This window comes from Recurvomyces mirabilis (assembly GCF_035927965.1).
Source record: "Recurvomyces mirabilis strain CCFEE 5264 chromosome Unknown scaffold_27, whole genome shotgun sequence".
In the NCBI taxonomy this organism is placed as follows: domain Eukaryota; kingdom Fungi; phylum Ascomycota; class Dothideomycetes; order Mycosphaerellales; family Teratosphaeriaceae; genus Recurvomyces; species Recurvomyces mirabilis.
Genome location: NW_027041961.1, coordinates 36,570 through 59,708, shown reverse-complemented (window position 1 = coordinate 59,708; position 23,139 = coordinate 36,570). Strand labels below are relative to the sequence as shown.

General features: G+C 53.8%; 9 protein-coding genes across 9 annotated transcripts; 4 read left to right on the top strand and 5 right to left on the bottom strand.

The window, feature by feature from the left end:
- Positions 1-329: 329 nt before the first annotated feature.
- On the bottom strand, positions 330-1,628 carry LTS14_008715 (uncharacterized protein; the record flags this gene model as incomplete). The annotated part of the gene is made up of 1 exon (XM_064841401.1): positions 330-1,628. The coding sequence occupies one exon, from the start codon at positions 1,626-1,628 to the stop codon at positions 330-332; it is 1,299 nt and encodes a 432-aa protein (XP_064690892.1).
- Positions 1,629-2,441: 813 nt separating this feature from the next.
- LTS14_008714 (uncharacterized protein) lies at positions 2,442-3,754 on the top strand (the record flags this gene model as incomplete). Its single annotated transcript, XM_064841400.1, has 2 exons — positions 2,442-2,611; positions 2,677-3,754. 2 exons carry the CDS (start codon positions 2,442-2,444, stop codon positions 3,752-3,754), a joined length of 1,248 nt encoding a protein of 415 aa, XP_064690891.1.
- A 1,195-nt stretch (positions 3,755-4,949) lies between these two features.
- On the top strand, positions 4,950-5,345 carry LTS14_008713 (uncharacterized protein; the record flags this gene model as incomplete). Its single annotated transcript, XM_064841399.1, has 1 exon — positions 4,950-5,345. The coding sequence occupies one exon, from the start codon at positions 4,950-4,952 to the stop codon at positions 5,343-5,345; it is 396 nt and encodes a 131-aa protein (XP_064690890.1).
- An 812-nt stretch (positions 5,346-6,157) lies between these two features.
- Positions 6,158-6,894, bottom strand: LTS14_008712 (uncharacterized protein; the record flags this gene model as incomplete). Its single annotated transcript, XM_064841398.1, has 2 exons — positions 6,158-6,759; positions 6,813-6,894. The coding sequence occupies 2 exons, from the start codon at positions 6,892-6,894 to the stop codon at positions 6,158-6,160; spliced, it is 684 nt and encodes a 227-aa protein (XP_064690889.1).
- A 131-nt stretch (positions 6,895-7,025) lies between these two features.
- LTS14_008711 (uncharacterized protein) lies at positions 7,026-8,043 on the bottom strand (the record flags this gene model as incomplete). The annotated part of the gene is given in 3 exon segments (XM_064841397.1): positions 7,026-7,463; positions 7,482-7,620; positions 7,676-8,043. The coding sequence occupies 3 exon segments, from the start codon at positions 8,041-8,043 to the stop codon at positions 7,026-7,028; spliced, it is 945 nt and encodes a 314-aa protein (XP_064690888.1).
- Positions 8,044-8,427: 384 nt separating this feature from the next.
- LTS14_008710 (uncharacterized protein) lies at positions 8,428-12,433 on the bottom strand (the record flags this gene model as incomplete). The annotated part of the gene is made up of 2 exons (XM_064841396.1): positions 8,428-9,383; positions 9,436-12,433. The coding sequence occupies 2 exons, from the start codon at positions 12,431-12,433 to the stop codon at positions 8,428-8,430; spliced, it is 3,954 nt and encodes a 1,317-aa protein (XP_064690887.1).
- A 937-nt stretch (positions 12,434-13,370) lies between these two features.
- LTS14_008709 (uncharacterized protein) lies at positions 13,371-15,503 on the top strand (the record flags this gene model as incomplete). The annotated part of the gene is made up of 1 exon (XM_064841395.1): positions 13,371-15,503. One exon carries the CDS (start codon positions 13,371-13,373, stop codon positions 15,501-15,503), a length of 2,133 nt encoding a protein of 710 aa, XP_064690886.1.
- Positions 15,504-17,176: 1,673 nt separating this feature from the next.
- On the bottom strand, positions 17,177-19,983 carry LTS14_008708 (uncharacterized protein; the record flags this gene model as incomplete). The annotated part of the gene is made up of 3 exons (XM_064841394.1): positions 17,177-18,674; positions 18,908-18,952; positions 19,007-19,983. 3 exons carry the CDS (start codon positions 19,981-19,983, stop codon positions 17,177-17,179), a joined length of 2,520 nt encoding a protein of 839 aa, XP_064690885.1.
- Positions 19,984-21,705: 1,722 nt separating this feature from the next.
- On the top strand, positions 21,706-22,785 carry LTS14_008707 (uncharacterized protein; the record flags this gene model as incomplete). The annotated part of the gene is made up of 2 exons (XM_064841393.1): positions 21,706-22,447; positions 22,514-22,785. 2 exons carry the CDS (start codon positions 21,706-21,708, stop codon positions 22,783-22,785), a joined length of 1,014 nt encoding a protein of 337 aa, XP_064690884.1.
- Between the last annotated feature and the right edge of the window lie 354 nt (positions 22,786-23,139).

Below are 23,139 nucleotides of genomic sequence, written 5' to 3'. Positions count from 1 at the left end.
CAGACATACCCAAAAGTCTTGGCATATAGCCTTGACCTGAAGACTGAGCATCCTCGTCAAGCAATGAATGCCGTTTGTAGACAGTGCTTGATGTTCTGGCTGCCTGCGATTGTCCATTACATACAGCAGGCTATCATCATACAATTACGTGAAGAGCGCTCTATCATTCGCTCGTATTACTTCTTTGTCATACAGGCTGAAATTCGTAAACCGATCTCGTATACATCTGGCGACGATGGTCAGTGAAACTTCTGACCCAATGCTTATATACGTGACTTACACAACAAAGCCACCCAAGTACTATTGCAGTTTCCTATGTTCCAGCAAGTTCAAGTCAATGCCATTCTAAAGATCATCGGCAGCTGCTTGACCTGCCGCCGTCGCCGCTCAGCAGCAGACATGCTTGTCCTCCCGGAACTTGTGCTACTATTTGTGCTTTGAGCAGGCGCCACAACTCTCCTAGTCGTTGCAGGCCGGATGGGAATGACTATTGGTGTGGCCGGTGCCGCGGTGGGCAAGATGGTCGGAGTCAGTGTCGTGTACTTGTTTCGCACATAGTCTTTGCGGTCTTCAGGACACTGATTGATCATCGCTAGAGCCTCGGTTGGTCGTTTCTGTAGATGGGTGATACGAACGAGGAGTGAGACGGCATCGAAGTAATGGTCACTACCGTGTTCATCTTGGTCCCACAATCCGACAGCCGTGCAGCATTGCTCGAAAGCATCTTCCAGCTTGTTGAGCTTGACAAGCTTGACGGCGAGGAGGTGCCGTATGTGGGCTTCGCGAGCCTTCGTAGCGTGGTAGTGTATGCGCAAGAACTCGGACAGGATTCGTTCTCCTTCAGCATCTCTGGCCGATGAGCCGAGGCAGACGGCACGGTAGTATGCAAGCTCGGTCGTGTCAAAGGTCTGGCGTAGAGCGGACGGTAGACCGGCTAGCATCTGCTCCAGTCGGGCGAATGATGTGTCGGCAGCATTCAGGTGGCCCTGCTGGTACTGCTTGACTCCGTCCTCGTACAACCCATTGGCTCTGGTGTAGCGAGTGTGGTCTTCAGGAGTTGTGCTACAACTTGCATCAGAGATGCCCGAGATACCTGAGTCGCTGCTTAGTCGATTAGGTCGACCGGCTGAGCCCGGGCGAAAGGTGCTTCCTGAGCCTGTGGTCCCGGCAGTGGCGTGGGTCGACGATGGCCGTGTCTGCTGCGAATGCCTTCGAAGTTCTGCAATAACGACATCACGATCGTGGATAATGTCATTGGCTTGGTCAAGATCATGTTGTGTATTGGCTAGCTGGTTCCCCTGGGCTCGGATTTGCAGGCTTTGCTGCGCGTTCTCTTGTGTGAGTCGTTTGGCCGAGTCGTCTGCAGTCTGGTACCTTGCTTTGTAGTCGTCGCCTCGCTGCGTGTAATATCGCAGCTCCTCGTCGAACTCCGACAATGCTTTGCGAAGATCTTCGAGAGTTCCTGCCAGATCATCTCGGACCTCGTTGGTCTTGCTCATGCAGCGCCGGTAAGCATTGTAGTCCCCATCATGGACGTTGTCCAATCCTATGCGGATGGTTGATAAGGCTGGGCTGCAACCCTCTAGCTTTCTGATAGCAGCATTAAGCGTGCGAGTGGGATTTGCCATGCTGGTGTAGATGAATGTGAGTGGTAGGGGCCGAGTCAGTGTTGATGTGAAGAGGTTGAAGAGTGCAGGAGGGCAGAAGAGGAGGAGCACTTCCAAACCTATCAATACCAGGGCGTAGTATGAGGCAGCCCTTTGCTGTATGTCACACGCATATGTCATTTATCTGGTGTTCGCCACCAAGGGCGACCTCACGGTGGCTCAGAAAATGAGGCATGAGGGCGACGTGAGGCCGCACTTTGCAGCCTATGCCCGAATGCTTTGCGGCCATGCAGTCAGCATCCCATGGGTAACTTCACCAGAGTCAAAGCCAAATGATGTCCACAAGACCGCAACAATGGGTGGGTGTCCACGGCATAACTTACAAGCACGGGCACATGGATAGCTACATCAATTTGCACTGCCTTCTGGCCCCAGCCATTGTGCTTGAGGCCGCCATGCGAGCCCGCGGTTCGTGTGAGTCAAGCATTCGAGCCGCAAAATGCTGAGCCTCGTATTTTGTGGCATGGAGCGACATATCAGACGACAAGGTAAATCGTTGGGAGGTGGGAAGTCGAATACAAGGAGTTGGTGCGTGTTAGAAGAGTGGTGCATTGAAGCTTTCTTCACATTTTCGTGGTGACTTCGAGTATAAAGACAGCAGTAACAAGGGTTTTTTGGCTGCGCTAATAAGGGGGCGCGAAAGGTATACTGCAATATTCTCAGGTAATGCTCAAACGCACAGACGCGATCTCAGCCCCTCTCCTTCGCCGTTGTTTATCACATCACAGCTTCACCATCTCACTGCCTGGTGCTGAGACGTGATTAAGCCACTGAATGGTCACATTAGCTGTTTTGAGTCGAGCAATTGCGCAGAGTGCCACCAGATACTACGGTCACTGTTTCAGGCTCCTTCACCAGAGCTCGCGTCCTTACTCGTCCTTTAGGGCGAACGAATCTCGCACCGTCCGGATCCCCTGCCATAGCAATGGCAATATCGATCTGAAGTATGCTACCTGTGCTACCTAGGCTACAAGGTCATCTTCCCCAAGCATCGCACTAATTCGTACAGTATCTACGACCCTCCATCCACCAGTCAACGAGAGGATGTACTACCCCGTGTCTTGTTACACCTTCCGGCCGGACCTTTGCTGCGCCGCGAAGCGGTCGATGACAACACAGCCTTGTTACAGATAGCAGCCGAGCTCTCATGTCAGGTAGTCAAGATCAACTATCGGCTGAGCTCGGAGCACACGTATCCGGGTCCCATACATGATATTCTGGCGGCCTACGATTGGGTCGAGCAGAATCTCTTGGCAAAGCGCTCGATCTCACGCCTCGGTCGATCAGATGTTCTGGGACGCGTTGCTGTCCAAGGTGAGCTTATTGGAGGCGGGCTGGCTGCTATGCTAGCCATGACCGAATGCCAGAAAGGCCAGCCCGGGATCATTGCTGCAGTTCTACATAATCCAGTCGTGGACTGGGTTGACCTTGATAAAGACTTATCGCCTAGACGTGCTCGCAAGAAGGCCGACAGTAGTGGCACGAGGGGTGATCTCACTGCTGAGCTCATCTCCTTACGGAACCATGCCTTCCAGAAGCCTGAGCATTACTTCGATCCTTTCGCCTCACCCATGCTATTTCTGCGGTCTTCTGGTGTCGAAGTACCATCCCCTATCCACCAGGTAGCACCGCTCAGTGATATGGCTCAGTTGGCCATGCATACTCGTGAAGTGTCAGAAGACATCATCCTGGCTGTTACTGAGCAAGCATCACAGTCACCTGGAGAGGTATTGTTTGCAAAGCCTCACAGAAGAGCTGCCAAGCGCTATCCAGGTCCGGCTTTGGGACTGAAGTTGCCACCATTCTACATCACTGCAAAGTCAGGATCGCCTCTATATACTCAGATACAAGAGTTCGTTCAACGACTCAGACAAAGCCATGCACGCCAACTGCGAGGTGCAGACTTCGGACGCAAAGTCTTGACTGACGGCGAGGTCGACGGACTGAGTGAAGTTGACAGACAAGAGTATGAAGACATCGATGCTGAAGCTCGTGGTATGGTTGGATTCATGGCCACGCACAACGCCTTCCCAGCAAGGGCCACTGATCCGAGTGCACTTGCATGGCTCCGCAGCACCCTACAGTGACTGAACGCCCAGTCAAACGGCCGAATGCAAGCCTACACCCAATCAGAGCAACAAGATCTGAGAAATCTCCTGCTCAGCTTTCAGGATCGGGTCGGCAGAGGACATGATTCATAGTCCTCGGAAGCCAACATGATCCGAACGACAGGCAGCCGTGACGGGACGCTGTCAAATGTTTCGCAATCCTCATGAGCTCATAAGTAGGTAATCGGGCACGACTCGGACCGGGCATTCAAGCAGGAGAGTACAGACTACAGCAGTGGCACGATGTGTACCTTAACCTTGAGTTCATTGAGTCTCCGGATGGCTAAGCGAGATTGTCCGTATCTTGTCAAGGCTCCGTCGATAGTAACCTTCTTGAGCCCCTTCTGCACCCTTGACCTGCTTTTCGTCTGACTCTAGTCGTCTTCTCGTCGCACCTGTTCTTGACGTGTATGACTGGCTACATGCCCGCATAGGACTACTATTGACGCAACCATAAGTATAGGCTATCGCTATCCGCCTATCTGTCAGGCGTCTGAGTGCTTTTTCGGCAATTCTAGTGCTTTCGAGACGCTATTGATATTACTCCCAGCTGTCGATACGATCAATGGCTGTCGAGTCGTTGCGAGTGATCCATTACCACTTACAGCATCAACAGAGAAGCACTGGTGGTGTTCTGCTGCCTGTCGAACAATCTACAGTTATCGAAGTGATGCGTTATAGCAGCGCGCCTACCTCTAGACAGTCATTATGTTCGTGCCTTCGGACAGAGCGACTAGACCCAACCTTGTTGTCATGGCTTCTCCCGTCGACCGCTAGAACGAGGGTTTGAGGTGCAAGTTTAATGAGGTTTATTGCCATTTCTTGCATGATAATTTCGCGCTAGAAGATAGCGAACGTCTGATCCATGATCACAGTCGCCTCATTGAGAAATCTATTATCGATTGAGCCAGAGGTCGTCGGTCCGCATTGCCCTGATTGCCAAGTAAAGCTGCCAGAGAATTTCGCAATGCTACCGCCTACATGAGTAGCTTGTTCACCAGGAAAGATGCAACACGAGGGTAGCGGCCATCGTCGCAGAGCCTGGGACCCTGAACATCGGACCGGTACATACTGTACGTACGCTTTGAGGGCCACGGGTATGTTCGCATCAGGAATCTGATCAGCTCGGAGGCGATCCGCCAATCTGGTGGCTCAAGACAATACTGCCACCATAATGGACGACCGCACTGCAATCGAGGACCGACTAAAGGCACTGACACATCAACATGTGAAGACTGCAGGCATGTCGGTCATGGGCGCAGGTAGCCAAGGACCTGCATATCACTTTCATGCTGGATCAGCAGACATTCTGCACAGCCAGCGAATAGACGAAGCACATCTCTTCGGCATTGGGAGCATCACCAAGATATTTGTAGCCGTTGTCGTCCTGCAGTTGGTCGAAGGAGGCAAGCTCAAGCTCACAGATACTGTTGGGCTCCTTCTGTCGGCTGCCTTCTACCGCGACAGTGATGATGCTGAAAGTGCGGCCGTACAACAGCTACTGAGTCATACGGCTGGAATCGACAGTTGGGAGGACGATCCAGCATGGATAGTGGATGGACGGGGGTGAGATGATCAAGTTCGAACGTTGGTGGAGCAAAACTGATGCCATCGATTATCTTCGTCGCCGGAAGATCACCGCACCATCGCCTGGGAAATGGTATTACTCGAACACGAACTATACCCTCCTAGATTTGATCATCGAAGAGGTCACCAAAAGTACTGCCGAAGCAGAAGTTCGACGAAGGATACTCCAACCACTAGCAATGAGACGGGGCATTTTTCGAAGGCTTCGAGGAGTTTAGTCAAGAGCATGTAGCTCATCGCTACCACTACGCTACGACATCTTTTCGAGAGACCGCTGGGCTCAGTCCAGCTTTTGCTTTTGTCGAGAAAGATATCATAGATGTGACTGGAACCAATCTCTCCGTGTCGTGGATGGCAGGAGGTATGATATCGCATCCTGCAGATCTAGTTAGCTTTGCAAGTGCGTTGAGAGACGGCAAGCTACTCGCACCATCGTCGACAGCTCTAATGCAAAGCTGGATACCGACGACGTTAGCACATCATCAGATGGGTCTTGGCCTGTTCCGCCAAAGTCCTCTTGGACAAGGCGCATGGCTTGGGCACTCTGGTGGTGTCCTAGGGTCTTCAGCTCAATGGTGGTGGCGCGAAGATGATGATTGCGTGGTATGTATACTACAAAACGTGGGCACCGTGAATTCTGGCATAGTGCCGTACGGCAGCAAGGGCCTGATACAGGAGTCGGAGTTCCTGAACCTCGCCCGACAGCTAGTGAGCCACAGCTAGTGACTCTGTCGTACCCGTTGCGGACTGGTGTTATCCACCAAGGCGTGGTCAACGAAGCTAAGCATCGTAGATCTAAGGGGTCAGTAGGTATACGAGGGATCGTGTTCCCATCTTGAAAGGTTGGGGTACCTTGTCGAACCATATCATCTCATCGAGATCTTCCTCTATTTTCAGTCCCAACTTCACCACCTTCGCACCCTCGAACACGAACTCCGCTGCCATCTGGGTATCGCCTCCTTCAACAAAATCGCTCAGGTGGACGACATACTTCGTCTGATCGCAGATATGCTCAAAGGTCAAGAAGAAGCCCATTGACCGATCACTGGCATCGATGTAGAGCTGGTTCCCCGTGATCTCGACCTTCATGGCTTTATATCCTTCGTTCCAGTAACGGCCAGTATAAGTTGATAGTGACCTCTTCTGCTCCAGCTCGCCGTTTCCGCCTGAGCGCAATTCTTCCTTGAGATCTTCCACCCTCTTCTTTTCCTCCTCGATATCACGCTCGACATCATCGTGAAATTGCTGGTTCCAATCTGGACGTTCGTCTTGTGACACTTTCAGGACCTGGTCTATGAATTCCCTGGAGACAATCGCTGCAATGTCATTGGCGTCGCTGGAATTACCAACGATCACACCACCGAAGTGAAGTCGTGGCATGAAGAAGTGCGTCAGACCTGTTCAGGTCAGCGATGCTGTGTTGATACGAATGGAATAGCAACAATCCTACCATATCCGTAGTTTAGACCGTCATGTGAAACGATCTTGTGACCACGGTAGCTATAGTCAATGGTCAGCATCTTTGGGTTCATATGAGCTGTCAGATCAGAGAGTATAAGCGTGCAGCGTCACGACCATAGGACGTAAGAAAGCAACATCGCGACTTACCATGCCCAGTCAATAGAGCTTTCCAACTGCCTCCCCAAGATTAGGGATCACTCACCTATTTAACATCCCACCCAGCAGCATAAGCAGTCCAAGAAGTCATCGGAGACCTCTTATCATCCTCAACCTCGTCATCTTCAAAAGTCCTCGGCTTCGTCAATCCTTTCACGATGTCCTCAGTAAATGTATCCTCCCTCTTCATGATCGCTTTGATATACTTAGCATAGTCATTAGCAGAGGTATATATCGAGCCAGCTCCTTGCGCCTCGGGAGATTCCAGCCATGGTATCGGCTTGTACATGTCGTTGTCATCGTCGTATTTGTACGGAATCGCCATGCGATCTTCAAGGCCAGCATCGATGGCTGCCTGTGGTTGAAGATACGAGGCTGTCATACCCAGGGGCTTGGAGAACCATCCTAGTAGGATCTCCGCGAAGGACTTGGTGGTGAGTGTCTCGACCAGATGGGTAGCAACAGTGAACATGAGGTTGCAGTACTGCATCTTCGTTCATACCGGTTGGCTGATAGCAAGACTCCGAAGATTTCTGGTGATTGTCTTCGCTGAATCAACCTCTCCTGTCTTGACATTCAGATTGGCGAAGTCGCTTTCCGGGCTACTCAGAGGTGTTGCGCCAAAGTACGAGAAGTCATGCCTTGTCATCTCATCAGTAAAACGTAACCATCAACCCAATGAAGAATGATACTCACGCAGCAAGACCAGTCCGATGACTCAAAACATCCTCAACAGTGACTTCTCTCGTATAACTCTCCTCACTCATGACAAAGTCCTCCGGCAGAAGATCACACATCTTACTATCCCACTTGACCAGAGGGAATTTCTCATCATCCGCCACCACTAGAGCCACAGAAGCAGCTGTGAGGGACTTGCTGCAAGAAGCAAAGTCGTATATCGTGTCGCCTGTGCATGATTTCTTCTGTTCGAGGGAAGCATAACCGTAGCCTCTTGAGATGATCTCGTCATCTTGGACGAGGGCGATGGAGAGGCCGGGGACGTGCCATTCTTTCAGTAGGTCGTTGATGTGCCGAGTGTGTTCGTCCGAGTCGAAGAGACCCATGATGTCGAGATGTTTTCGTTGAGACCGAGTCCACGAGAATGTGATGACACTTTATACAGGCTAGGGAGCAAACATACCTACCCATATCAGTATCTCAGTGTCATGTCGTGCAAACACAAAGTGCGCTCTTGACGAACAAGGTTTCGACTCATAACGTGTCATTGCGGCTGACGAGCACGCAACCCAATACGCAGGACTGATGAGAACTCGCTGACGGTCGACCAGCCAAGGACACCGCCTGCGCGAAAAGAACGCAATGTTCTGACAATCCTCTGAATACAATCTACAACACAATCTCCGTCCTGCTATACTACACTAAACTACACCCGCTCAATCGCATCGATCAACCAAAAACGCCCTCGCTAGAGACTTTTATTGACCTCCTTACGAAGCATTCGCGAGCACTTCCAAAATCGCCTGCCTAGCAGCCTCCACCCCCTCCTTATCCCCCATAATCTGAATCGCCTCCCCCTGCGTCTGATCCTTGGGAACCTGAATATTAGCCCCACTCTGCTTCCGGATCCGATTAATCACGCTCCCGCCTTGTCCAATAATATGGCGGTGGGCGCGCGGGTCGGGCAGGATGAGAAAGCCCATTGTATCCTGCTTTTGGGCGTCGGCGAGCGCTTTCTCTAGCTTTGTACGGGCGGCTGTGAGGGCTTCGGGGGAGGGGCCGCTGAGGACCCAGGGGATTTCGCCGTCTTCGTTTGAGCCGTGCAGGTCGTGTGTTTCCCAGTGGTGGTTGTCTGCGTTCTCGCTCGGGTCGTCGGTGATTAGTGGTGCGGCGCCACCAGCTGCACGGTTCGGGGTAGGCGCTGCTGGCTTGGGTGGTGGTCGTTGACCGGCATGGTCGACCGTGACTTGATGGTTGTTCCTCAAGTTGCGGAAGAATTGTCCATTATTCGCGATACTGTGATGGCAGCCTCGTGGTATTTGCACAGTCTCGCCTTCCTGATCTTTTGTGATCTCGAGGATATGTGCCTTTGCTTGCTCGACATCCTCAGGCTGTCCAGCGATGCGGACAGGACCTGACTCGCCTTGCCGTGGTATGTTGATCTGAACCTTGAACTTCTGCTCGAGCTGTCGTCGAGCCTCACCACCCTTGCCTATCAAAACTCGATGCTTGTCAGTTGGCACATCGAGTGTGTCGTTCTTCTGCGACTCTTGCTGCTTGACCAGCGCCTCGATAGCGGAGCAGATCTGCTCGACGATGGCGCGCTGACCTTCGACGCGAATGTTGTTGCCTTCTGCTTCGGTCTTGGGGAAGCGGATCATGCGGTTGTATTGGCGAGGCTCTTCTGGCCCACCTGCTTGTGTCACGATTTGACGGAGCGTGGCACCTGTGAGAAGTTAGCAGGTGCCTGAGCCATGACACAATGTTAGTAGACATACCTTCACGACCAATAATGATGCGGTGATGCCGCCTCTCAATGTCAAGATTACGTGTGATGGAGTCATCAAACTCTTTAGACCTAGCCAAAATAATCTTCTTCGCATCCTCGACAGCCTTCTTCGAGCCCTTGAGCTTGATTTCAACGCGGCCATTCGGCCCAGCAGCATCTCGGGAGTTTGGCACATCGATCGATGCACCAGTCTCGAGGCGCAGACTCTCCATCTCTTTGCCACCAGAGCCAATGAGGGACGGTAGTTGACCTTGAGCGACGGACACCGTGTCGTTATGCGAGTTGGCACGCAGATACTCAAGCAAGCTGAGTAGCTCGTCGCGGCATTGATCTGCCCCTCTGCTTGGGCCCTTGACAACGACCACGTTCGGCTGCTGCTGGCTACGCTTATCGGCCACCTCGGATGCATCGTCGTCATTCTTGTTCGTTCGTGGGAAGTCGATGCGCACGCCGTATCGCTCTTGTAGACGGCGAATCTGTGCACCACCAGCACCGATGAGCTCTCGGTGGTACTGTTGAGGAATGTTGAGTTGATGATTCGCCTCATCCTCAAGCTTCTTCACCCATTCCAGGATGTGCTTCTTGCAAGCATTGGCTTTGGCCTCTGGGCCCTTGAGCGTGCACTTGCCGTCGTCAAGCTGGATATCGACGTCGAACTCCTCGCGCAGACGGTTGATGTTGGAGCCGCGTTGGCCGATGAGGTGGTTGGCATGCTTTTGTGGGAAGTCGAAGCTCAACGTGAAGCCGCGCTCAAGCTCGTCCTGGTGCTCTTGTTGGATGAATGCAAGCAAGCTGTCATTCAAGGCGTCCACAAAATCCTGGGGACCACGTAAATTCACGTTTGGCGCTTGTGCTGAGCGCTGCTGGCCTGGCTGTCTCTGTCCACCATAGTTGACCTGGACTGGAATTTGCCCATCTGGCAAGCCTTGGTGGTGCTTGTCAACATGTCGCCTAATCTTGTCGTGAAACTTAATTGGCGCTTCGACATCCTTGTCTACAATCTCCGAATGGCCGTTCATGAGGTTGAGTATGTATTGCTGAGCCTCCTGCAACGCCTGCTGGAAGGCCTGAACTTCCTGCGAGGTGGGCTGTTTTCGAGGCAGTTGATATTCTGGCTGAGGCTCGCGGCCCTCGAAGACTAGCAGTACGGGCTCGCCATGCTCGTCCGGTACAACGAGGCGTACACCATGGGTCTCGCGGATGTGACTCGCTGCCTGCTCGCGCAAGTGGCTGTGGTAGAACGGGTCGACATCGACTGGCTGGAAGCGAGTAGGAGGATGGCCGCTGACAAGGTTCATCACATCGGTGCGTGCCTTCATGGCAGTCTTCTGATCAGGAGCATAGATCTGCCAGTTGCCGGTGCTGTCTGGCACGATGCGTGCATTGTGTGTGCGCTCGAGCTCGGCCAGAGCCTGGCGCTGATGCAAGTAGCGGGTCATGTCGCGCACATGCGCTTGTGCGCCACGCGGAGCGCTTGCGAATTGTTTCGCAATATCTGCATTTGCGCTCTGCATCTGCGAGGCCAGGTCGTAGATCTTGTCGGTGGCCTCTTGAATTCTGTCGGCAGGGCCAACAATGGTGATCATCTCAGAATCGTCATGGTCAGGAGGTAGGATGACGGAGCAGCCAGTCTCGGCCATGAAGTCTTGAAGGGACGAACCCATATCACCGACGATGAATTGATGCCTGTTGCGCTCCATTGCCATCTGCTCAAGTGTGAGCTGACGCTGCAGCTCCTGAATCTGGCGATCGATCTCAGCACGAGCCTGAGCGACAGCCTCACGATCACCAGAGACGTGGATAGGCAGATCCGCTTGTGGCGCGAAGGAGATTGGCTGGCGGTTGGCAGGTGCCTCTGGAGGAGCTTGGCGGCTCCAGGTGTGGTATTGTGGGATCTGCATCTTGAGGTTCTGGCCATGCTGTTGGCGCAGAGCGGACATGCGAGCATTCTGTTGTGCTGCCAGAAATGGGTAGTACTCGGCTGGAACGTGCTTGAGCTTAGAGTTGACGGTGGATGTATGCTCTGCGACGATGCGTTCAATGTCCTGCTTTGCCATTTGCACCGCGAAAGGATCACCCTCGATCTGCACGTCGATTGTAGAGTCCTCGTCTTCCTCAAGTATAGCTGCCGCCTCTTGCTTGGAGATGTTGATCTTGGCACCGGTACGCTTGGAGATGGCTTGAATGGTTGCGCCCTGCTTGCCTACAATCCTGCCGCGGATGGAAGATGGGATGGGCACTCTAATCTTCTGGTCCTGGCACAATTGATTTGCAGCCTCCTTGAGAGCGACACGGACGGCATCGGTAGGACCAGTGCCTTCGAGGATCAAACCAGAAGTGCCTTCGCGGTGGGTGATGGTGGCCTTGGAGCGCTTGCTGATGTCGCGGAGAATCTCGGCGATGGGCTTCTTCAACTGGTTGGCAGGTGTCATCATCTGGCGAGGCAGAGTCACAGCCTCCTTGTGACGACCAGGGAGCTGCATGCTGCCGCCAGAAGCAGGAGCGGGAGTGCTGGACATCATCATGCCAGACTGAGCAGTGCCGGTGCGGGAAGACTTGTTGGAGGGAGCTTGGTTGTTGGCGAGTCCGTTGGCACCGTTCGCAGCTTTGCCGACGGCAGCGGGCTTCTTGGACCAGGGAGTCGGGGCGGAAGCGGCAGCCTGCGTCTTGGGCCCACCAAGAGCCGGGAAGGCTTCCTCGGAAGCGGTATCCAAGCGGGACTTGGGCGCGCCCGCCGTGCTTTGCTCTTCGCGCATCGGCTGCTTGCCCGCGGCTTTGGCAGACATGGAGGCGGGATCGGGGGAGGGAGCCGTGGTGACAGGCAGGGACGGAGCGGCGGTCGGGTTGACGCCGGCTGCATCGACGTCCGGAACTTCTTCGACGTAGGCATGATGGTCCTCGGCGTGCATCTTCATGAGCTTCTCGGCGGGAGTCAAGCCGTTGTCGGTGGTGGCAGTGTTGCCATTCGCAACAGGTTCAGAAGCCATTTCGAGAAAGTGGCTTTTACAGGTGGCCAGGGAGCTATAACCGGGGTGTGGGTGTGGCAGAGCGTATGATGGTGGTGAGAGCTTTAAAGGCTGCAGTCCATTCCACAAGAACAAAGATGAGGGGAGGGAAGTGTGCACGGAAAGATGCTTTGGTGTGGGAGAAAGCAATAAGATTGTGGATGAAGGATGATTTATTACTTACTAGTACTGCACATGCGAAAGTGCACAGCTGGAAGCTCGCGTGGAGAAGCCGAAAGCTAATTCGCGGATAGTTCCGCTTCTACACCTCCACCTCCCCTTCCACCTTCCCCTCCACCTCCACCTCCCCCTCCACCTTCACCCTTTCTTCATATCCGCCCGTTGGAAGTCATTATTATTGGCATCTGCTCATAGTCGACGTGAATGGTGAGATGGACGACCTCGCGCTCTAGTCCTCATACCAGGTACTCGAAAGCGCCTTGAGCTGACTCACTGCCGCCCAAGTGAGCATGCTGAATTCCAAGACACCATCCTCATCTTGCCACCCTTCGCTCCCCATCGCCATAATGTCTTCGCAAGCTGGTGTACCTTTGCGAGTCATGAGCGCGAGCGCGTGCGCGTTTGATCAGACCCTGGTTCTACCAAGGCAGGTACGACCGACCACAGCCATTCGACCGAAGTGAAGCCACTTTAGCAGCAACGCCTCCCAATATGCCGATGAGAACTCGTGTTTCAGCTTCACTCAATAGGTCAATCACCTCACTTGAGCTATTCAGGCAGCTGCAATCTCGTGGACTCGCCATGGTGCTCCTTGATCGGTACATATATGAGCGTGCTCGTCCTCCTCGAGCTCGGCCATCCTCCTCTCATACACACCCCACCCCCAGACATCCTTGACACACCTCTTACAATACTACTTCCCTTGAGACTTCATACCATCTGACAATCGTTCCCCAACATGCCTCCAACCTCTGGACGTCGCAAGACTCAAGCCGTCCGGCCCAACAATGATGAGGAAGACACCGCCTCCATTTCCGTGGCTCCAACTGGCCCAAGCATGCTCCAGGGAACCATGTCCATGCAGACACTGACACCACAGCAGGTCGAGGTCGTCATGGACATGCTCGACCAGCTGCGAGAAGGTGGCGTGGAGAAAGATGTCGCTCTGCCAGGCTTCGTGGCAGCGGGTGACACCAGCGCTGGAAAGAGCGCCACTCTGGAGCGTCTCGTGGGCATTCCTTTCCCGGGCGGTACCGGTGTTGTAACTACTTTCGCGACGACTGTTACTATGCGCCCAGCCAAGGAAGAGCGTGTCCATGTCACCATCGTCCCAGGGGACAAGCGTACGGAGGCCGCTGCGGCAGAGTTGCGCAAATTTCATCGCGAGATCAGATCTCCCGCCGAGTACGGTAAGGTCTACAACGAGGCTACTCAGGCCATGAGCAAGCACCAAAAGTCCACTACTCTCCACGACGACCGACTTCATGTGGATGTCCGTGGTCCCGGCCGCTCACCTCTCTCCGTCATCGACTTGCCAGGCCTGATCCATGCTCCGTTTGGCAACGTCACGGGTCTTGATCAGAAGCTCAGCCACGAGATAGTCAAGAAGTATATTTCTGGTCCTCGCACCATCGTCTTGGCCATCATTTCTGCTGCGAACGATGTTGCCAACCAGGCTATTACCAGCTACACGCGCGAGGTCGACCCAGAAGGCAAGCGTACGATGGGCATCATCACCAAGCCCGACTCTGTCAAGAAACATTCTGAAAATGAGAGCTCCTGGATCCAGCTCGCGCAGAACGATCTCATCCCATTGGACCTGGGCTGGCATGTTCTAGTCAACAAGATCGACAAGAACACGACTGCTACTCCAGCCGAAGTCGATGGGAATGAGTCAAAGTACTTCAGCCACGATCGCTTCGAAGGCATCTCAGAGCAGCAACTTGGCCTCGCAAGCCTGCGCCCGCGTCTCGAGGAGATAGCATCAGAACAACTCATCGCCGTCCTGCCAGAAGTCGAGCGTGAGATAGACATGAAGCTCGCCAAAACCGAGGCCAAGGAGGCGGAGCTTGGATTCTGCCGCACCAACAAGCGTGAGAGACGTGCTTTCATCGCCGAACTCAGCAACAGCTTCCGCCAAAAGGCTCTGGCCGCGGTAGAAGGCTCTTACGCCGATCGAGTTCAGCGCTTGACAGGCCAGAACGACGAGAAATTGCTGTCCAAGGTACGTATTGCCAACGACGGTTTCGCCGCCAATATGCGTCTTTACGGCGCTACGCTACGCATCGAGGGCGCTCTCAACGTCGAGGATGCCAAGTCTTCACCTCAGAGCAGCGCCGCATCCGAGTACGATACCTTTCGTAGCGAGGGCAAGGCTTCTACCCGCAAAGATGCTCTTGTGTGGGTCAAAGGCAAAGTGAATGAATGTCGCGGTTCCGAACTCCCTGGTGCGACCAACTCAGGCGTCGCCAAAGAACTGTTCTGGCAGCTTGCTTCAAAGTGGGAGAACTTCGCCACCACGCACGTTGAGAAGGTCTTCCAGCTCTGCAAAAAGTTCGCAGATACCCTGCTTACCACCGTCCTCGGCAAAGGGGCCGCGGATCCCAAGGGTAGGATCAAGACGACGTATATCGATCGCAAGCTCCAAGCTGCCAAGCAAGAGGCTCTCAAGCGTGTCGAGAGGTTCGTCGAAGCGCAGAACACGGCTCTCTATACGTACGATTACGCCAGCAACCAGCGCGCACGCAACAGTTTCTACCTCGACGCTATCCGTGGCAATAACGGCAACACACCTCCGTACACCGCCCACGAACAGCAAGCAGTCGAGGCACTCGACCAGGCCATGGCCATCTATTACGTCCGCCTCAACTACTTCGTCGAAGCCGTGAACCTCGAGGCCGTCGAGCAGGAAATGGTCTTCATCATCCCGAACTTGCTGGCGGATATTACACGCCAGACTGATGAGGAGCTCGAGGGTTTGGCGGCGGAGTCGCCTAAGAATCAGCGGAAGCGCTTGGAGATTGAGGCTTCGAGGAAGCGGTTGATGGATGCGAAGGGGAAGTTTCAGGAGTGTCTTGGTGGGCTTTATTGAGGTGCAAGTACGTATGAGGGCGGGCTTGGGGGATTGAGGCAAGAGTATTGCAGATTAGAGAGGTGCGTTCCAAGAGCAAAGGAGAGGCGAGCGTTGGGCGGAGGGTGCATGCTCTGCTCTGCTCTGCTCTGCTCTGCTCTCCGAGAGCACACTTATGACTTACGACTTATGATAACGAGATTGTCTCTGCGATCGCGTACCAACAGCAATGACTGATGCATACTACCGTATACCATAAGAATATGTATTTCGCTCAAACAAACCAGTTGTGTAATTGAAGGCACGTGACCATGACTGTCTGTCTTGACTCGTGTCCTTTTCCCAGCCGTAGCGCCCGCAAATCCCATCCGTCCAATCACTTCCCACCCCTACCAGTTCATCACTCTTTCATAAGCGCTCGTTCTTTGCCAAGCCAGAGAATACTGCACCTCTCGTTGCGAAAGCGCTGTGATGTTATCTGCCATTATTTTTGGCGCTGGGTATGAACCAAAGACTGAGGGTGTCGATGGCGTGTCACGTCTGATCACCGCGAGCACCAAGCGCTTCGAGTAGGTATGGTCAATGGTAAGGGTGATCCTATCACGATTTTCTTCTCCTTGCTGTATATTCGCTTTTCCATACCGTCTCGTCGCTGTAATCTACCATATCTCCCTTTGAGCGCTGTGCGCAAAAGTCGTTGATTACACCACAATGCGCACCATCCCCTTCTTCATCCTGGTGGCAGGCAGAGCCATAGCCATAGCCCAAAATATCGCCACCGTCACCGAAGTTGTCACAGTCCCGGACTCGACATCCTTACAATCGACATCCTTACACCAAGTCAAGCAGCTCCAATCCACCACTTCGACCGGAAGTGATGCAATGACGACTGTACCAACCACTTTCGCCACAAGCATAAGTTCCACAGCTACGGATATGAGCTCTACAGCAAGTCCCACAAACACTGCAAGCTATGGCTCCTCCGAACCAGGCGCTTCCATGAGCGGTGTAGACACGGAAGCTGGCGCCTCGGGTTCAGGTTCATCTTTCAGTATCAGTACTGGCGGCCTGGTAGCCATCATCGTGATAGTAGCGCTCGTCGCTCTCTTCGCTAGTACGTCCCCAAGCCACACCTCCGAATCAAATCAATCAAATCAATCAATGAATCAATTGATGCTAACAAAGTTCACAAAAGTCGCCTCCCTCACCCTCTGGCTCATCGCCAAACGCCGCCAAGAAACTATGCGGTCTTCTCTCGCCCGTATCTCCCGCCGCATCACCGCACCACTGACACCTCGCGGTCCTCATCGTGGTGGTGGTGGGGGGAGCTCGAATCGAAGGACGACGGTGAATAGAGGTGCTTTTGCTGAGGCCGGTGGGAGGGGAATGACGAGGGGGCATAAGAGGGGGGTGAGGATTGGGGAGATGGAGATGGAGATGGAGAAGGGTGGTGGTGGAGGTGTGAGGGAGGTAAGGGGGACGGGGAAGAAGGCGGGGTGGGGGCAGAGGCTTTGGGGGAATGATTGGAGGTGATGGGGTCTTTTTCATGGTGATGGTGGGTCAAGGCGGAAGGTTGAATCTGGGATGTATATAATGCTTAGATGTACGACTTGATATGCTGCGGCTGAGTTGCGAAGCGAGAGGTGCAGACGTTGGTCGCATAGACATAGCATTGAATCGTGAAAAGCCGGCATTCAGTAAGGCAGCGGATCATCATCATCTTCTTCTTCTTCTTCTTCTTCTTCCTCCTCAACCAGCTCAATCGGCGCCGTACTCCTCGGTGCACCACTACCACTCGCCACCACCCCACCCGGCCTCGCACTCCCCCTCGGCTCAGCCTTCATCTGCGTCTGCCGCTGTAACAACGCATCCACATCCGCTCCATTCGCATCTTCATCATCATCATCGTCATCAATCAGCGTAGCATCATGCTGTGTCCCACCCAACCCCCCACCACCACCTTGCGCCTCTTCCGCTTCTAGCTCTCTGGCTCGCTGGATCCGTTTGATCTTTCGTAGAACGATGGGATCGCGGTGCAGATCGTCTTTCGTTAGAGTCTCCTTGCAGCCGCCGCATGGACATTGCACGGCTGGTTTGCCGTTGATGCGGTTTGCGGCGCCTTGGAGGAGGGACATGAAGGCTTCTGCTTCGAAGTTGTGGTTGCATTTTTTCGAGCTGAGGGGGTCGCGGAATTCTTGTAGGGTCAACGGACATCTTGTGCTGATTGTTGTTCGGGCAATGGCGATGTCGTCGTCGCTGTCGTCGTCGTCGGCGGAAGCTCCAGCACGGGTATTGACACCAGGTGCAGGCGCACCACTTTCTTGTGGGAACCATGTCCGGGGATGTGGTAGGTCCGGCTCGTCTGGGTCTTCGGCTGTTCGTGCATCGTGTACCAGACCTTTGAACTTGACGTAGTCGTCGTCCTCGGCATATCGTACTGCCAGACTGTGAGATTGATAGCGCACCTTGGCATCGTCCAGCTTCGTCCTAAAGACTTCCACGGGTGCGGACTGTGGTTGGGTGGCAGCCGTTGGGTCCGTCGGCTCAAAGTCCTCTACGTCTCCATCTTCGTCATCGTCATTGCTCGCGCGAATGCGTCTCTGCGTCGTCGGCATCTGGGTGCTTGCTTGGGTACTCGCATTCACTCTCGCCTCGTCGGCGGCTGCCAAGACACTCTCCTTGATTTGCTGAGTGCCGCGCTTGCCGTCGATCATCTTCCGCATCGTCTCCTCCATCCGTTGGGTCATGCGGTCGACCTTGTCCTGGAGATCGTCGAGATCCTTGGCAATGTCGTCCACTCCATCTTCATCTCCGTCACCATCGTCGTTGTTCGCATCACTCCGCCTGCGCCGCTTTCTGCTGCCGGCATATTCTTTCCTCTTGCTGACTACGCGATCGTTGATCGCAGCAGCATTCTCCATCACACCCGCTACAGCCTCGTCAAGGTGAAAGTCCAGACTCTTGAAGTTATTCTTGTGGCGTAGCAGGTCTGCCAATGCCCGTTGTGCAGCAGGGTTGAGGGGGAAGGTCGGTGCTTCATAGTCGGGTAGATTGTTGCTGGTGGATTGTCCCACTGCGGACGATGGCGGTGGTGCTGGTGATGGTCGACGCCCGCTTGGGGTGTCGGGTGCAATCGAGCGGCGTGAGATACGCATACTAGGCGTCGGTCGCAAACTTGACCTGGCCATCTTACTAAAAGAATGGGAGAAGAGACGAGAAGTGATAATCGCACGTATCGCACGTATTCAGAGTGACGCAAAGTAAACACTGTGCTGACTGAACTGCTTTGAGCTAAATGCAGCTTTCCAACTCCGAACTCCTTCCTTTCTTGCCTCCCTTCACTTGATTTATTCACAAACATGCCTGCTATCCGCAAATCATCATCCATTTCATCTTCCTATCCTTGACCATACTCTGCCTCTTACTTCGTGATGAAGTTGAGGTAGTCGGCCACCATAAGCGTGACCATACTAAGACGGGAATCAGCATTCATACCAAAACCCCTCAATCACGAAAATACTCACGCGTGAGGCGCAATGCGCACATAATATGTCGCAAACCCTCGATAGAACCTCAAGGGCCCCTCTTCTCGGATCACCTTCTGGAAACAGTCAAACATGCCCTTGTACGGCATCGTACCATCCGGTCCCCTCGTCTGCTTCTGCAACCTCGTCTTCATGAAATCGAATGGCAGGGAGAAGAACGATGCGAAGAAGCCAGCAATGGCCGAAGCCGTCAGAGTTTGCGCCCGCGGACCCATCGAGCTACCTTTCAATTGTGCTTTGGCTTCGGAGAAGAACGCGAGCTGGCCGAAGTTCAAGGCCATGGCTCGCACGATCGTGGGGTATGCTCCTGCCCAGAGTCTAGCCACTCCTTCGTTACGTGCAATACGCATCAGAGCATCGCCTACGCCCTTGTAGTTTGCTCGCTCAGCTGCTGGCTTCAGACCATCTGACTGCATCCTGATCAAGGCCAGATCTGCGGGGTTGCCAACCATAGCTGCCAGACCACCCGCAGTCAAACCCGCCGTCGCTCGCTCTCCAAACCCGATCTTATTCCCTTTCGCCTCAGCTCTTACGGTCAAGGACTTCATCAGGGTGTCGAAGATGCCTAGTCTCGCCGTGGTGTAGACCGCTTGTCTGAGCAGACCTGCGGAAAGACCAGTATACAAGTCCATGACCTTCCCAGCCGCGATGATGTCTCTGGTTATAGTGATGGGTGTGGGTTTCGGACCAACCTTGGCTCCCTCGCCCGCAAGCTGCAACCGTACTTTGATCATGTCCACAGGCTGAATGACCGTCGTGGCCACCATACCTGCTGCACCACCATTGACGAATGGTAATGCGGCTCGTATGAATGGTGTGTGGAGGAAGCTTTGCGTAGCTGCTTTCGGATCCTCTCGCACCTTTTGTATGGCTGCCGGAGCATCTGCAGCCATGTCTTTGGCAGTTGTCAGAGCAGCATCGCTCTTTCGCTTCGCGGCTTCCACAGCCGAGCTCATCGTAGGGTCAGGGAGGGGAGTGAAATCGGCGTAAAGGACGTAGAGGTCGATCAATAATGTGGTCGTTCGAGAGGTAGTGCCAAGATGTTCCTGCTCGCTGCCTGACGAACAATCGACTGCCTAGTCTCCCAGCTACAGTGCAGTGTCAGCTGGTGATATGTCTGATTTGACACGAATCTGAACTAAGCAAGCAAGCAAGCAAGCAAGCAGATCAGAAGCAGCGCGACCAGCAGTAAACACCGCCAATGCCCACGTTCCTCCGTCGTCGGGCTCATAGTGCAGCAATTCCAAACGCTACTATCCAATATACCAGCAACCCGACTGCTCCCGCGCTCTCTCTCTCTCTCTACTCACCTGTTAATGCCTTGTCGCGAAGCCGGTCGCTTCGCGTGGTATCGGCTCGTGCCCCGCAGTAGTAGTGTAGGACTGCTCTCAGCTCTCTCACATGAGGATTCGAGCGTTCTAGACGGCGAGCGAGGATATGCTTTCTTATGACAGACGATTGGTGGGATACAGGTAGGTATACAAGACAACAAACAAACAACGTGAGAGACGAGGTACGGTGAGATCGAGTACCTCTGCTTTGCCCGAGCTGAGCTGCTCGCATTGCCTTCTATCTGCTTGAGCGAGCGTGCTACGGTTAGGTTTCGAGAGCTCCCTCCTCCCTCCTCCTCCCGTCCTGGAGAGGTACCAGTGTCACGATTGCGGGGAAGATGGGCTGGTTGGGAGGTACGGTGGAACGGGAATTTGTGCTTGCTGCTGGGGTTCTGAAGATTCCTGAGTAGGAGTTTGGAGGTTGCTATGCCGTGATCTTCGAAGATGATATGGTGTCTTGCGTGGGCGAAATTGTGTCCCGGTATTGTGAGTGCCGTCTCCTGGAGGTATGCACCGGATGTGTGCTGTACCGTCTCGCCGCCCATGCTTCCGGCCGAGCCCGCAGCATTCACGGGATATGGTGACCTCGGCCTTCATCTTCCGATGCTTCCATTTGCATCCCTCGCTGCCAAAAATCCCACTTGAGTACCTCAAAGTGATCGATCGCAACGTGATGCTCGCGACATGTTCATGGTGACTAGACCAGAAGGAAGCCGGAAGACGTGGAGGGCGAAGATTCCGCATTAAGATCCGGAAGATCTTGGTCGGATGAAATCGGAAGCAGAGGACGAGACGACTTCACTACCTTCTACCACCACTTTGGATGAGATATTCTGCTGGCTGAACGGTACAGCTCATAGAACAGCTCGAATAATGGCTTCAAGATCAAGTTTCTCAGATGCTGGTCGCGCGCCCGTGTTCGGGATGTCAGAGCTGGCAACACTTTCGATATCTTCGCGGCCACCCTGTCTCTCACAAGTGTAATACAACACGACGCATGTCAAGACAACTAGTTGAAGACACGTCGGCATGATGTGCATGCCCCAGCTGCGCCTCTGCAGCGATACGGGTGGTGGAAGGTGAATGATCCCAACTCTTTGTGAATGGGGATGTTCGCGAAGATTCTGCTGTGCCTCCCACTCCACGATACCATGTGAAAGAAAGACCGCCTCAGGCTTGAAACACTTTTGCGGAACTAGATACATAAAAGCCTTGCCAGCCAGCAGCACGACTGATCATATAGACTCTACCACCGTCGCAGTTGACTTCATAGTCGAGAGCAACCATTATCAAGAAGCGCGAACAAAGACACAAACTATACAACCACACACTTCATCTCTGGTCATCATGGGCTATTGGAATCGTAAGCTCGAGCTAACGGCGGCTGCTAAACGCCCTGCGGAACTCGACCTAGACCATGACTCCAATACAACCAAGAAGCTCAAGGTCGACGATACCCCTCTGGATCCCGCCATAATAGGCTTACCACCGCTCAAGGCCATCGGTATCTCTCTGACGGCAGCTAACAAAGGATCATCCATCCTCACAGTCTCCTCTGAGCTGCGCAAGTTGTTGATAACCGGCAAGATCGGCTTCCCAGACCCCATCATCATTACCGCCGACGGTCCACCCGAGGAACTCGAGCCGAATGCGCTCGCCATCTCGACGGAAAAGCTCTACCAAGAAGGCATTCCCTACTTCTACTGCGACAACTCCTTCAGCCTCCAAGTCCAAGACTACAACATCCGTGCTTTCCTCCCCTGGCTCGACCGCGCAAAGCAGTATCGCGATCACGCCGTGTGCAATGGAACGGTCACTATTGCTCTTCATGGGGATCCGCACTGGGAGAATCTAGTGGATTGGCTCGAGCTGGCACATAGTGGCAAGTATCTCGCCCTCGAAGACAATTGTGAGAATCATGGTTCTGCTGTTGAAGCCGTGAAGGGTGCTTTCGCCCAGATCGTGGACTATGCTGCGAAGGGATATAACTGGAAGAACGAGGCGGAGGTCGGCTTGCGTGGGATGCGTAGGATGCTGGCTGCGCTCGACCAGCGCTGGGATGACGATCATACGGGTATGATTGAAAAAGGTAGGTTAGGTTTGATCAGGCCCGCGATATTAGCGGACACTAAACCAAGCACTGACGATGACACAGCAGAGCCAGGCAATGATGGGCAAGAAGTCTTGCAGACCTTCAAAGACACGGCCTCCGAACGCAGCTCCACTTGTGGCATCGGGGTGGCCAAAACCGATCACGAAGACCAGGAGCAGGATGGCGATGTGTTTGATCAGTCTTCGACACCACGCGGTGGTAGATCGCCCTCTCCCGAGCTCTGCAGCACTTTCGCCACCACTCAAAACACATACGAGACCGCGTTGGAGCAGCAGTTCGTGGAGGAGAGCCAAGAGTATGATTTCCCCTGTTGACCACGCCAATGGTATGTACTAAATAGCTGATCCAGCAAAGGCAGTCAGGGTGAAAGCCCGGAGCTCCAACGCATCCACGTAGTCAAGGATGAAGCGCAGATGCTCACGCCAGCATCGACGCCCGCACCGACAACACCCATATCGGCACGCTCGACGGTGTCCTTCTCTGCTTGTATCATCGAGACAACCCTCCCGCTCACAACATCCTATCCAAGCCCGACTGCAGGGCACATACAGCACCGATCTGCCAGAGAATGTCATCAATGAGATCAGGGCTCTACCGAAACGGAAGCTGAAGGGCATGAAAAGGCATTGATTTTCTTTCTTTCTTTCTATCGTATTGTACTGTACTGG